Here is a 12,623-nt window from a genome sequence, read left to right as displayed (position 1 = left end):
TACTTCTTTGATAACCTGTTCCGAATAAGTACTACAAGAACAAACGTAGATACCGGCTTCCGCAAACTAGTTTCAGTAAAATCGGGTAAAGCCGAAATACCAGTTTTTCGGTTCTTCTGCATACAAATCAGTCCAGTTTTTATACAAATTAGTTTTGCTCGTCACTACTGCAGAGTACAATAATGCTGTCTGAATATTCTAACTCAATATTTCATAAAAAGTTAGCTTCGAGCTTATATACAATTTGTATCACAAAATGGTTTTGAAATATTGTTCTATTGCTACTTGTGAAAAAAAGCATACAATTAAATAACAGACATTCCATCTTGTATCCAAAAATAATTAATTCTTCTTTGCATTGCGAGTTACCTTTAGCTGTTCTTTTTATCTTTACAGATTCACCCTCGAAGAGAATTTCCCTGAAATATCTGAAGAACACAGGATCCTCCGAAAATCCTTTAAATTTGTAGTTATCACTTGTAGATCCTCACTTATCGAAATCTTCTTGAATATTAAATTTTAAGCTGGTAACGCTACTTAAAAAGATTGCAGAGAGAGCCGAAATTATATAAAGAACAGCTGGTCATTTTTGGATACAAAGTGAGTACCCATTATTTAATTGAAGATAAACATTCTACAACGTCCGTTTAAAAAAATCAATCTAATTAAATCAATCAATCAACTATTTAAAAAAATTACGTAATAATTTACACACATAATATATTTGAAAATAGACCGCTAGCAATAGAAATATCTATACAGAGTTAGGTGGCTCAATAAGTGAAATTTATGCTTCAAGTAAAATACTTTAATACACGACTTACAGTAATGTGTATGATAACATATGTATTTTTAATTTCGTGGAAAGTTATGGTGGCCAGAATTTGCGTCCACGCAGTCTCTCTGCATATGTAAGTTGTTTCTGCCTCGACAATGAAACAAACAAATAATAAATAAATAAATAATGCTTCAATTACCTGTCCTTTTGCTGCGTAACTCAAGAAGAAATCCTTCTTTAAATTCGGGATCACAACTACAAGGCACTGATTTCGTCCAATATCTCTGTCCTCGGAAATGGAGAAATATCATGAATGAGCACTTTGCTTCACCAGCTAGCAATGGGTCGTCCAATAAATGATCCAGAAACGCTTTCCCACGCAGGAACTGAATATGTAGCTGTCTGTGATTGGGATTCACCTTAACTGTAAGCATGGAAAACCTTGACAGGCTTTGTGACTTTGTTATTGCACCTATAAACACACAGTTAGAAAAACAATTCAGTTTTTTTAGGCAAAGTAGGCAACAGATATTGACTAAACCACATGTAACAGAGGTAGAACTTCTACAAACTTTACTGAATTTACTGTTGAGTCAACGACCCAAAGATATCATTCTACTTACGGAGCTCTGCAATTCCTGACTATTCTTTATACTTCTTTACAAGTATAAATAATAGTCACGAATTACAGAGATCTGTAAGTAAAATGATAGAATTCCAGAGCGTAGTTTTACATTGACCGTAAGATAGTTCAAGAAGTGAACATAGTGTGTGATGTCTCATTATAAAGAATAGGAGATACAGAGTAGGTAGTGTTATGCTTCGGTGAATAGAAAGAGTATGATGCATCCTTCAAATAATAATAATAATAATTATAATAATAATAATACTGCCTTTCCTAAGAAAAATGGTACACCACAAACCTACAATATAATTTAGCCAATACAGTTACGGTATTTTATTATTAATCAATCCTCGTAGCAATATAAAAATATTGTTGTGGCTTCCATGTGAACATTATTTCAGCCATGTAGTAGACAATGTTTTATCTCCACACTTGGTTCCTAATGAGTCTATTCCTTTTTGAGTGTAGCGATTAATTAACACTTATTAACTCCACTACTATAATTTAGACAATACAAGAATTATATATTACTATGCTCTAATTAAAATTGCTTGTATATTTTAACGGCTCATTAAAATGATTGTAGAATCGACGTATTCTTAGAGATAATACTTCAGTCCAATGACGCTGTCTCACCCTTTTTGAAATGAAATGTCTATATTTACGTCCCACGGACATGCCATTTCTTTAAATAATAATAATAATGTTCGTCACAAATTCACACATCCTGGGATCGAACCAGGGAATTCTCTTGCCAAAGGTGAGCGTCATACCAATAAACTACCGTATTCTCTCTCACCCTTTTTGCTTGCTCCCTTATAAAGAGTACACCGTTCTCTGTTCATACGTTGTTTAGTTGTGTAACGAAAAACATACCAAAGGGTCGGAACATTCCGATTATTTTAATCAGACTACACTACACATAAGGCGTCAAAATACGAGGGATGATCGAAAAAAGGGTTACAATTTTATTCACTGTAACTTAACGAAAATTTGTCTGTCTTGGTGCAAGTTTGAAGACTTCAGATTCTAATCTTGTATACCCGAGAAGCGGACATTGAAAATGATGACTCGTCTGGAAAACTGGTCAAGAGTAGAAGAGACGTTAGTGATATGGTTCTTGAGGGCCGAAAACACTAGATCTGTTGACATTCATAGGCATATTGTAGAGGTGTATGGGGAGGAATAAATATCAAAGCAACATGTAAGGAAGTGATGTCGTGCCTTTAAAGAAAGACGAACCAATATTGTTAATGACAATTAGACACAACAGTACTCGGTATTTGAATTACTGACGTTACGCTTGGAACGACTAGAACATCCCTTCTACAGCCCTGACCTAGCCCCAGTGACTTTTGCCTTTTTCCATATTCTAAAGCAACAACGGCTCACCACCATTATCTGGCATGTGATTATGTCAGAAACCGCTGCCTCACGATGGTTACGTAAACTTGACGCGGATTTCTGTGCAAATGATACATAGAAATCTTTATATCCCATTGTGATATGTGCTTGAACGAATACTGTGAATACATCAAAGATTATTGTTGGAGTGTCCTCTATCATTAGGTGTGTTGATCTTCCAGCTATGTCTCACACAGGAGCCATAATAGACTTTGTAACCTTTTTTTTCGATCATCCCTCGTACGAACATTATTTTGACCAGAATGCAGAGATGTTTGTTACCTTTTGCTTTAAGAGCACTCTCCACATCAGAAGCTGACTTCGAGGACTTTTTGTTTTTATCTTTTTCTTCTAATTTCTCTGGTTTCGCGTCTCCATCACATTTCTCATCGGGTTTACACTCCTCAGATGACGTAGCCTCTTCGGAAATATGGGGCTGCGGCATAACTGATATCCTATCTACGCTAAGACTTTTTAGAATACCTTCCAACACTCCTTTCTGCTTTAAGTGAGATAAAACCCGTTGCTCTGTGGGCTCCTTCTCTGCTCCTCCCTCTTTCATTGACTCCATGATTAACTGTCTAACTTGGGTGTGGATTCCAGCCTTAAAGAAATTATATAAATGGGCAGCATTAGAAATTTATATACTGATTGGAGCTATACGGTACATTCATCAGAAAAAGCAAACGTTCCTTTGTTTTAGTAGATTCCATTTCACAAGACAATTTGGAAAAAATGAAATGAAATCTTTGAGTTTTACGATTATGCCGGTTACGCTAAAGGAGACGGTGATTATGAGGAATGAATGAAATGGTGTAATGAAGAAAGTGGGAGGAAACGGGAGAACCCCGAGAAAAACCACGCACACGGTGTTTGTCCACCACAAAGTTCACTTGGCGGTAGCACGGTTTGAGCCCGGGACCTAGGGGTGTTCGGAATTGAGATTTCAATTCCGGAATTCGGAATGTCGATAATTCCGGAATTTTTCGGAATTCCGTTTTTCGGAATTTCGGAATTTTCGGAATCTCGGAATTCCGGAATTTTCGGAATCTCGGAATTTTCGGAATCTCGGAATTCCGGAATTTTCGGAATCTCGGAATTCCGGAATTTTCGGAATCTCGGAATTCCGGAATTTCGAAATTCCGAGATCCCGGAATTCCGAAAATTCCGGAATTCCGATCTTCAGAAATTTCCGATGGAGTTTAAAAATTCCGGAATTCCGACCTTCCGAAATTTAGTATCGTGTTCTGGATTCCGGAATTCCGATCTTCCGAAATTTCAGATCTTGTTTCGAGATTCCGGAATTCCGATCTTCCGAAATTTCGGATCGTGTTCCAAGATTCCGGAATTCCGAACTTCCGATATTTGCGATAAAGTTCCGGAATTCCGATTTTCCGAAATCTAATCTATTAGAGGCTTTATATTTTAGTATAGATATGTCGGAAATACCAACTGAAAATGTTCGTTGTGTAACAACAGTAGTGCCAATATTGTAAAGGCCATTGTTGACTTGAGTGATTTCCAACATTTGAGCTGTTTCGGTCATACTTTAAATATTGGAGTGAACAAAGCCCTTGAGCTACATCCAGTCAATGAAGTTATTAGGTAACTTCGTAAACTTACTTGTTAGACAAATTACGAGTCACAGCAGCAAAATGAGACGTGCGCTGCAAGAAGAGCAAGATGCATTAGGCCTCCCGCGCAAAGTACTTCCGTCATGCACGCCAACAAGGTGGTGGTCTACTCTTCCTTTGATACAGATAGCTTTAACAAATCAAGAAGCAATAGCAAAATTTCTGTCCCGAACAAAACATAAAAACCTTATCCTTCAGAACAAAGAAATAGAATTATTAAATATGATGATGACCCTATTATCGCCCTTACAAATGCTTTGTGACAGTATGTCAGCTGAAACATCGGTTACAGCGTCGGGCATATGGCCATTATATGAACAAATCTTAAAAGATTTTCAAATCGAAGAATCTCAACAGATAGAAGATACATCACAACAAGACGAAGCAAGTACACAGGAAACACATTTTTCGCTCACTCAAAGAAATTGAAAGAAGCATGAAAATGGAAATTTTATCTCCGTTGCAATCCCGATACGAGGAGGATGAAGAAAGCAGAATACCGTTGAAAATGTGTACATTCTTAGATCCCAGGTTTAAAGATCATTTGGGTAAAGATACTGAGATAATAAAAGGTAGAGTACTGAATGAGTTGAGATTTATTCCAGCAGGAAGTCCTAAAAAACATGATCGAGGGAATGTTGGTACTAAAGGATTTGACAGTTACCTAAAACGAAGGAAATTTGGTGACAGGAACGATAAAGAAGACAGTCAAATAGAAGAATTAAACCGATACCTAAGTCTTGGGGATGCAGATTTGGAGGAAGAGAAACTTGTTTGGTGGAATAGCCATTCCCACCATCTTCCAAGATTAACAAAATTAGCGAGAAAATATTTGTGTATTCTTGCTACGAGCGTGCCAAGTGAGAGAGTTTTCAACTGTGGTGGCAATGTAGTGACAGATTATAGAGCATCTCTTACCGCTGAGCATGCTGAACAGTTAATATTTCTGTCCATGTACAAAGCTATTGTCCCAAAATAATTTTAAAATGCTATTTAATATAAGCTAAATGTTCTCATTGTTTCACATTATTGACTTAGTATAACAGGGGATTCATAAATCAACACCTGACTTTTAAAGGTGCGATAAATTTAACTCTTTTAGGATTTCCCCTTTCTCAGGTAAATTTTATACTTTATACTTTATTTTATACTTTTACAGCTACTGCTTCCTTACTATTTATCGTAGGATCATGGTTCATACCTCGTTTTCTGTTTTAGGATAAAGCATACTTTCCAACGGTACCACTCGATTTTGCGTATTATACACCGGAAACGGAAAAAGCGGGAGACTTTTCGAAAAAAAATCGAAATTTTTGCGCCCCTCTGGCCCAAGCCTGGGTTCACGTAGGGATCTGAAATATTATTTTATAAAATACGTTGTTGTGTTCATAATACGTGTGCAAAATTTCAATCTTGTATCTTGAAAACTAAGGTCAGGAGAAATTTTTGAAAGTCTGAAGGTAATCCATTCTTCTCGTGTATATATATATATATATATATATATATATATATATATATACTATACTTCAAAAATATACTGTTTATTATTACTTGACCAACAGTCATGGTTCAAACGCCATTTTCTTCAGTATAATGAGCCCTTTCCAACTGTACCACTCACATGTTCGTATCATACACCTGAACCGTAAAATTCGGGAAAAACCCGCAATTTTTTTTTTTTTTTTTTGAAAAATCCAGCCAAAACACTTTGCCCCTCGGAACCGGACCTGCGTTTATGTAGAGATCTGAAGCTTTTTTCTTATGTATATACATAATACGTGTGCAAAAGTTCAATCTTGTATCTTGAAAACAAAGGGCGGAAAAAATTGTTGAAAGTCTGAATTTAGGCCCTATATAGGCCTATATTTACACACACACACACACACACACACACATATATATATATATTGTGCAACAGTCATGGCTCATTTTCTTTGGTATATCGAGCCCTTTCCAACGGTATGATTTACATGTCCGTATCATACACCTGAACCGGAAAAATCGGGGAAAACCGGAAATTTTTCATTAAAAAATCGCCCTCTCGGAACACTTGCTTCCCTCGGCCCCAGGCCCGGTTTCACGTAGGGATCTCAAAAAATATATATATTCAGAAGAAATTTGCAGAGGTACACATAATTCATATGTAAAGTTTCAATCTGATATCTTGAAAAATAAAGACGTGATTTTTTTTAACTTGCCTTAAGAAAAAAGGAAAAACGCCCCTCCGCCCCCACTTGGCGCCGCCAAGTTGATCATCCGGTTCCAAAACGCATCTGGGGTGTTCTTAGGGCCATCATTGACTTGACCAATAAGAAAACGGCTTAAATACTTATTATAGAACCTAAATAAACGGTCAAAGGCGATACTACGCCATAGTAACAGAAGTCGCTATAAATCTTAAAAGAGTTAAGCTACTGAGAAAGGTATAGTTACTAGTGTCATAACTGTATAGATGTATCTACATATTGTTAAAATAACATTTTCTTAGGTTTCATAACGTTAATAATACAAAAATGTTTCAACTAATACATTATTTGAACAAATGTTTCAATTGATATAGTTCATAAGATTCATAATATTTCGTATTTAAAATGTCGTTTGTACAGTATAACATTCCCTTAGTTTTCTAATGTTACATGTTAAATATGTGTAATGTATATTATTATTATTATGTTATTTGTATAAAATTTCCTTATGCTTAATAGTGATAAGTAGTTTTTATTTTAATTTGTAGTTAACGTACATTTTCATTCTATCTTTTATGTATATCCAAGTAAAATAACCAGACTGAAAAATGCTATTTGAATTTATTTTTATTTTCAAAAGTAGAATTTTGTAGTAGAACTAATTTACACATACAATCAGATTTAATGGCAACCATCAAATATATACGATATTATTTCGTTCTATAACTGAGTACCATGTTCCGAAAAGCATTAAACAAAGTGTACAATGATAGTATTGGATTTGAGGTAATGCATTTTTTTTTTTTTTTTTACCTTTTTGTAAATTAATTGTAATAATATATATTTGAATCAATAATGATAGTATTGGATTTGAGGTAATGCATATTTTTTAGTTTTTGTAAATTAATTGTAATAATGTATATTCTAATCAATGGAAATTTATACGAAATTTAAGTAGCATTGACCAATATCTTTAAACAAAATAAGGTTTTTTTTGTTTGTTTATTTGTTTTATTGATCATATGAACAGGTAGATTATAAGGGTAACAGTCCGCTACTATGTAAAGCTGTACGATTATGATAGTTTTTTTTTTTTTAATGTAGAAACTAAAATTAAAGGTTTCTTTAAATTAAATTAAAGAAACATGAGAGGATTAAAATTCTACTGATATGGCATTTCATTATTACTTTGTGTTGAAACCTAGATTGTCTATTTCTCCACTGTTTTTACAAATATTAATTACAATTATTATAAATATATGAATGTTTCTTATATTCTATTTTCAATTCTCCATTAATTTAGATTTATTATATTTTTATTTCTTCTTTATAGTAATACAAAATACATTTAACACTAAGGAAAGTTTATTTTTTATGTATTAAAAAAAGATAGCATGGCATAACAGTTAATGTTTGTGTGTAATAGCATTATGCAAGGCTTACATTATGAAAAACTATTTACTATCAGCTAGTTACGGAATCAACTATGTATGTGAGCTCCGAACCACGTTTTTATTGAAAAGTTTCCATTTTCCAAATACAAGAAATTAAAAACTAAGAAAGTTATGAGGGAGAAGAACTACATGCTTTATCTTATGAAAATGTATGTATGTATGTTTGTTCCAACATAACTCTGGAACGCCCGAAGCAATTTCAATTAAACTTCGCAATTTCAATTATTAAATTAAACATATAACTTTACAACCTGGAAACAAGAGAGACCCCCTAGCTTCCCAAGGAGGCGAGTTGAAAGAGCGTTAAATGCAAAAATAATGAGAAACGACCGGTATTACTGTCGAATTCATAGTTATTTTAGGTCGCTGAGTTGAACATTGACACTCGATGTCGTTTAAATTTCAGTTAAGCCCTCAAGACCCCCTAACACCCCTATGGTTGGAGTGGCAAGAGGTGACATGTAAAAATAACCGGAAACTACCGATATTAGTGTCGAATCCATAGTTTTCGTGGTAAACCGTGTAAACAATCGTTGAAATGTGTATCGTAAGGGGAATTGGGGGTTCAATTATTTTCATAAACTTACTCTGATCGTGCGAAGAACGAGCATTTCAGCTGCGTTTTGAAAACCTGGCTTCTAAACATCAAGGAGTACGAGGGTGGAATAATAGCAGAGGAATGTCAGTTTAAGTGTGCAAGTAAATATGTGGGTAACGAACATGAAACTCGCAACTTATGTATTCACCGTGGTTCTAAATTTTCCATTTTCTTTATGTCATTTTGAAGCCAGACAGGGAAGGAACTAGTTGATACTCTTTCCGTATTGCACTGGTGGCCCAGCTAGCAACCATGTATAAATGTCCTAGAACCTGCCTTTGGGGAACATTAAAAAGACAAGAACCAATAAATGAAGTGTTTAAATTTTGTTCAATGAGTACCATGGCTAAGAACTTTCCGCTCCGCAAAAGGACGGAGTATAGCCACCACTGACAACGTGTGAAAGGAAGTAAGTTTCATCATTATATCTGCCTGAGTTGATGTCTATCTCATAGTCATGTTATTTGAAGATTCCAGTTTCTGAACTTTTGTAATTATGAAATCAAGGAACTCTAAAATTTCAAAATCCAGTTACTTGGTTCTACAATTTCGATTGCCATGACTCAGAAATTTCAACATTCCGAGATTCTGATAGAAATTCCGGAATTACGAGTTTTCGAAATTCCGAAATTTCGGACTGAAGTTCCGGAATTCCGAGATTCATGCATTCCGAAATTTCGGAACGAAGTTCCGGAATTCCGAAATTCCGAGATTCCGCAATTCCGAGATTTCGAATTTTTCGGAGTGAACTTACAGAATTCCGGAATTCCAAAATTCCGAGATTCCGGAATTCCAAAATTCCGAGATTCCGGAATTCCAAAATTCCGAGATTCCGGAATTCCGGAATTCCGTAATCTCGGAATTCCGGAATGAGAAAATTTTTAATTCCGATTCCGGAATTAAGATTTTCATTCCGAAATATTCCGGAATCCGGAACACCCCTACCGGGACCCCATGCACCAGAGGTGAACGCTCTACCACTGAGCCACCGCGGCCCCAAGAGAATTTGGAGTGAAAACTTGGCTTTAAGAAGGCATTACAAATTAAATATCAGTTTGTAAACTACTAATAATGACCTCTAATTAGAACCAATACGTTCTTTCACACTAGCATGAGGACTAGTATTAAAAATAATGACGACAGTCACTTGGTGCTAATTAGTAATGTTATCAAGTGTTTTACGGAATACTCTGGAGTAAACCAGCCACATATAAAAATGTGAAGTAAAAGTTTCTAGCGACCGCGATGCAGCGAACAAAGATCTCCGAAAAGGGCTAATTTTTAGCAGAAGGGTACCAGCAAATATTTCTTAAAAAAAAAAAAAAGTTACAATTTCGGTAATTGCTGTTTATATTACGTTAGTGAAGGGGTCCATTATACTTTTCCAAAAAAAGATATTAGGTTATTTCTACTGATATTAGGTTAGTTCATATTAGCTTAGGTTAGATTTAGTTACGTTATATTAAGTCTAAGTACTTGTATCATACATTTCTCCTGTAAATTTTATGTTTTTACGTACTTCTAAACCCATTTTGCTAAACATAACCCCCGAAAAGATTCAAATACCCTATTCAATAAATATTTTTTTTTAAAAGAGGGGACAATATTTAGCAGACAGGATCCAACATTTTTTTCTAAAAAATGTTACAATTTCGGTAGTTTCTGTTCACATTAGGTTAGTTTACGTTAGTTTCGGCTAGGTTAGATTAGTTTATGTTAGATTATGTTAGTGTAGGAGAACTGCATAATTTTCGAAAAAAAAAAAAGATAGAATTTCGCTTATTTCTGTTAATATTAGGATAGTTTAGGGTATTTCAGTTTAGTTTAGTTTAGGTTAGGCTATGTTGGGTCAAAGTACTTGTTTTTTTCTTTTTTCTTTTTTTTTTTTTTTTTTTTACGTACTTCTGGACCCATCTCTGCTAAATATTTACCAAAAGAAGTACAATGGCTGGTTTGCGGTTACCATTAGATATAGTTGAATCAAATAAAATAAAAATCCTGAAGCGAGAATGGAAAAATAATTACCAAACATCTATTAACACTGTTAATACAGTAATACACATTCCAGCTATGCATCAAAAAGTGGGACCCCTTTAAAAAGATATAGTAGAGTAGGGTAGGGTAGAGTAAATTAAGGATAAATAGCGTCGAGTACGATCGGGTTAAGGAAGTTTGGGTCCCTTTTGTTAAAATTAAAAGATTATAATTTCTCATCTTGCTTAATGATACCAATCGAAGCGGGCATAGTAACGTAATTCCGCCTTTTGTGCCGCAGAATAGGCCCAGCATATTTAGGTTAGATCTAATATTACTAAACCTACTCTGCGGCACTAACCCACACTTTATATACAATTATTTGGGGCGTCAAAACACTTTATCTGCACATACAAGGCCTGCTAGTTCTATGGATGTTACGTCCTTAATTGAAATAAACGCCGTTATGATAAAATAAACAATCTGTCTCAAAGAAAGTCAATTTGTGCACTCATATTGTAAATCAGCAAATGTGTAATAATAATAATAACACTATTTTGCAATGTAATTAATTTTTCCGAAAAAAATTGCCTGTTTCTTATTGCCGATATCTCGTCAATCGGAACAGAATTTTGGGTTATGTTTAGCAGAAGGGATCCAGAAACACGTAAAGAACACAAAATTTACAGGAGTAATAGATGATGCAAATAGTTAACCAAAACCAACCTAACCTAACTCACCTAATATAAGCAGAAATAAGCGAAATCCTATCATTTTTTTTGAAAATTATGCTGAATTCCTACACTAACATAATCTACCATAAACTAACCTAACCTAACCCAAACTAACCTAATATGAACAGAAATTACCGAAATTGTAACATATGTTAGAAACAATTGCTGGGCCCCTTCTGCTAAACATTAGCCCAGAACTTTATACTCACTTCCTTCATATGACATTGTACGGTCATTTTCACCTTAGATAACTTTTCCGGAGACAATGTCATGGTAGTTCGTAGAAAAATAGGTCTTTTGTAAAGTCAATCCATTTACAATATACGTATACAAAATTATCGGTTCTAATCAAGGAACTATACAGGCTGGACAGCCTGAATCATAATTTTCTACAAATTATAGCTTCATTTTTCTTGTGGAATTGTACATAAATTATCTATCACAATAATAATCTAACAAACTTGGAAGCACAACACTAAATATTTAACATTTCAAAATAGAATAATGTTTACATCACAGCACAGATCACAGTTCACTCTTCGTGATTCGTTGTCTTCTTCTTAACCTTTTCTCACATCTTTTTCGGCCCAACCTTTACCATTTTACTGATCTACCAAATTGAATTAAACGTGCGACCAAAGTGAATAATGTAATATATGAATTTTGAGTATATGTATAAAAATTTGTATGGGAATATAATAAAAGTCGATGGGTGTTACAATACGAAAGTAGAATTTATAGCGTATATAGGGTTCCATTATATGTAGTGCACAGAAAGGTCTGATTACGCAGAAGTGCTCGCAAAATTTGCGTAACGCAATCCAATATGTATCTTACGATTTTCAGTAACCTTTGAAAAAATTGGAAGAGGATAAATGATTTCTAAATACCAAAATATCACAAAACACAAACATATCAAAGTAACATCGAACATTGCAAGCATACAACGTAAATTATGTTTCGTTGACGCAATTCAATGTAGAATGAGGGCAGAGAGTTGCGTATTGTCAAAGCTCATATGACAAATTTTTAACAATTCGATAATAATTTATATGCTGAGTTTGTGAAATTTAAAATCCACAGAAGATGTATTTATGTCTAAAATTTATATGAAACATAGATAAATGTACTAGGAATAAACACATTCAAGTTGCAAAATTTAGTAAAATTGCTCTTTGCGCAATGTCTGTTTATTGCAGGTCAAATTATCCAGGGCCTTATTATGTACTGACAACC

The 12,623-nt window shown here is 34.4% G+C and overlaps 1 protein-coding gene across 3 annotated transcripts in view; it reads right to left on the bottom strand.

The window, feature by feature from the left end:
* The window catches only part of LOC145675848 (centrosomal protein of 76 kDa-like), a 42,064-nt gene extending 30,174 nt beyond the window's left edge, over positions 1-11,890 (bottom strand). The window contains exons 1-3 of one of the 3 annotated variants that reach the window (XM_081746588.1): positions 11,597-11,890; positions 3,090-3,411; positions 978-1,250 (exon numbers count right to left, since the gene is read on the bottom strand). In XM_081746588.1, the coding sequence (XP_081602714.1) occupies positions 978-1,250; positions 3,090-3,411; positions 11,597-11,659 (658 nt within the window). In that variant the 5' untranslated portion in view covers positions 11,660-11,890. The remainder of the gene's footprint in view (positions 1-977; positions 1,251-3,089; positions 3,412-11,596) is intronic. The other 2 variants (XM_081746586.1, XM_081746587.1) reach the window with 2 other exon arrangements.
* Positions 11,891-12,623: the final 733 nt, after the last annotated feature.

Source organism: Thermobia domestica, chromosome 18, assembly GCF_964235325.1.
Source record: "Thermobia domestica chromosome 18, izTheDome1.hap1.1, whole genome shotgun sequence".
Classification (NCBI taxonomy): domain Eukaryota; kingdom Metazoa; phylum Arthropoda; class Insecta; order Zygentoma; family Lepismatidae; genus Thermobia; species Thermobia domestica.
Note: the sequence above shows the minus strand (reverse complement) of the source record. Positions and strands in the feature narration are given on the sequence as shown.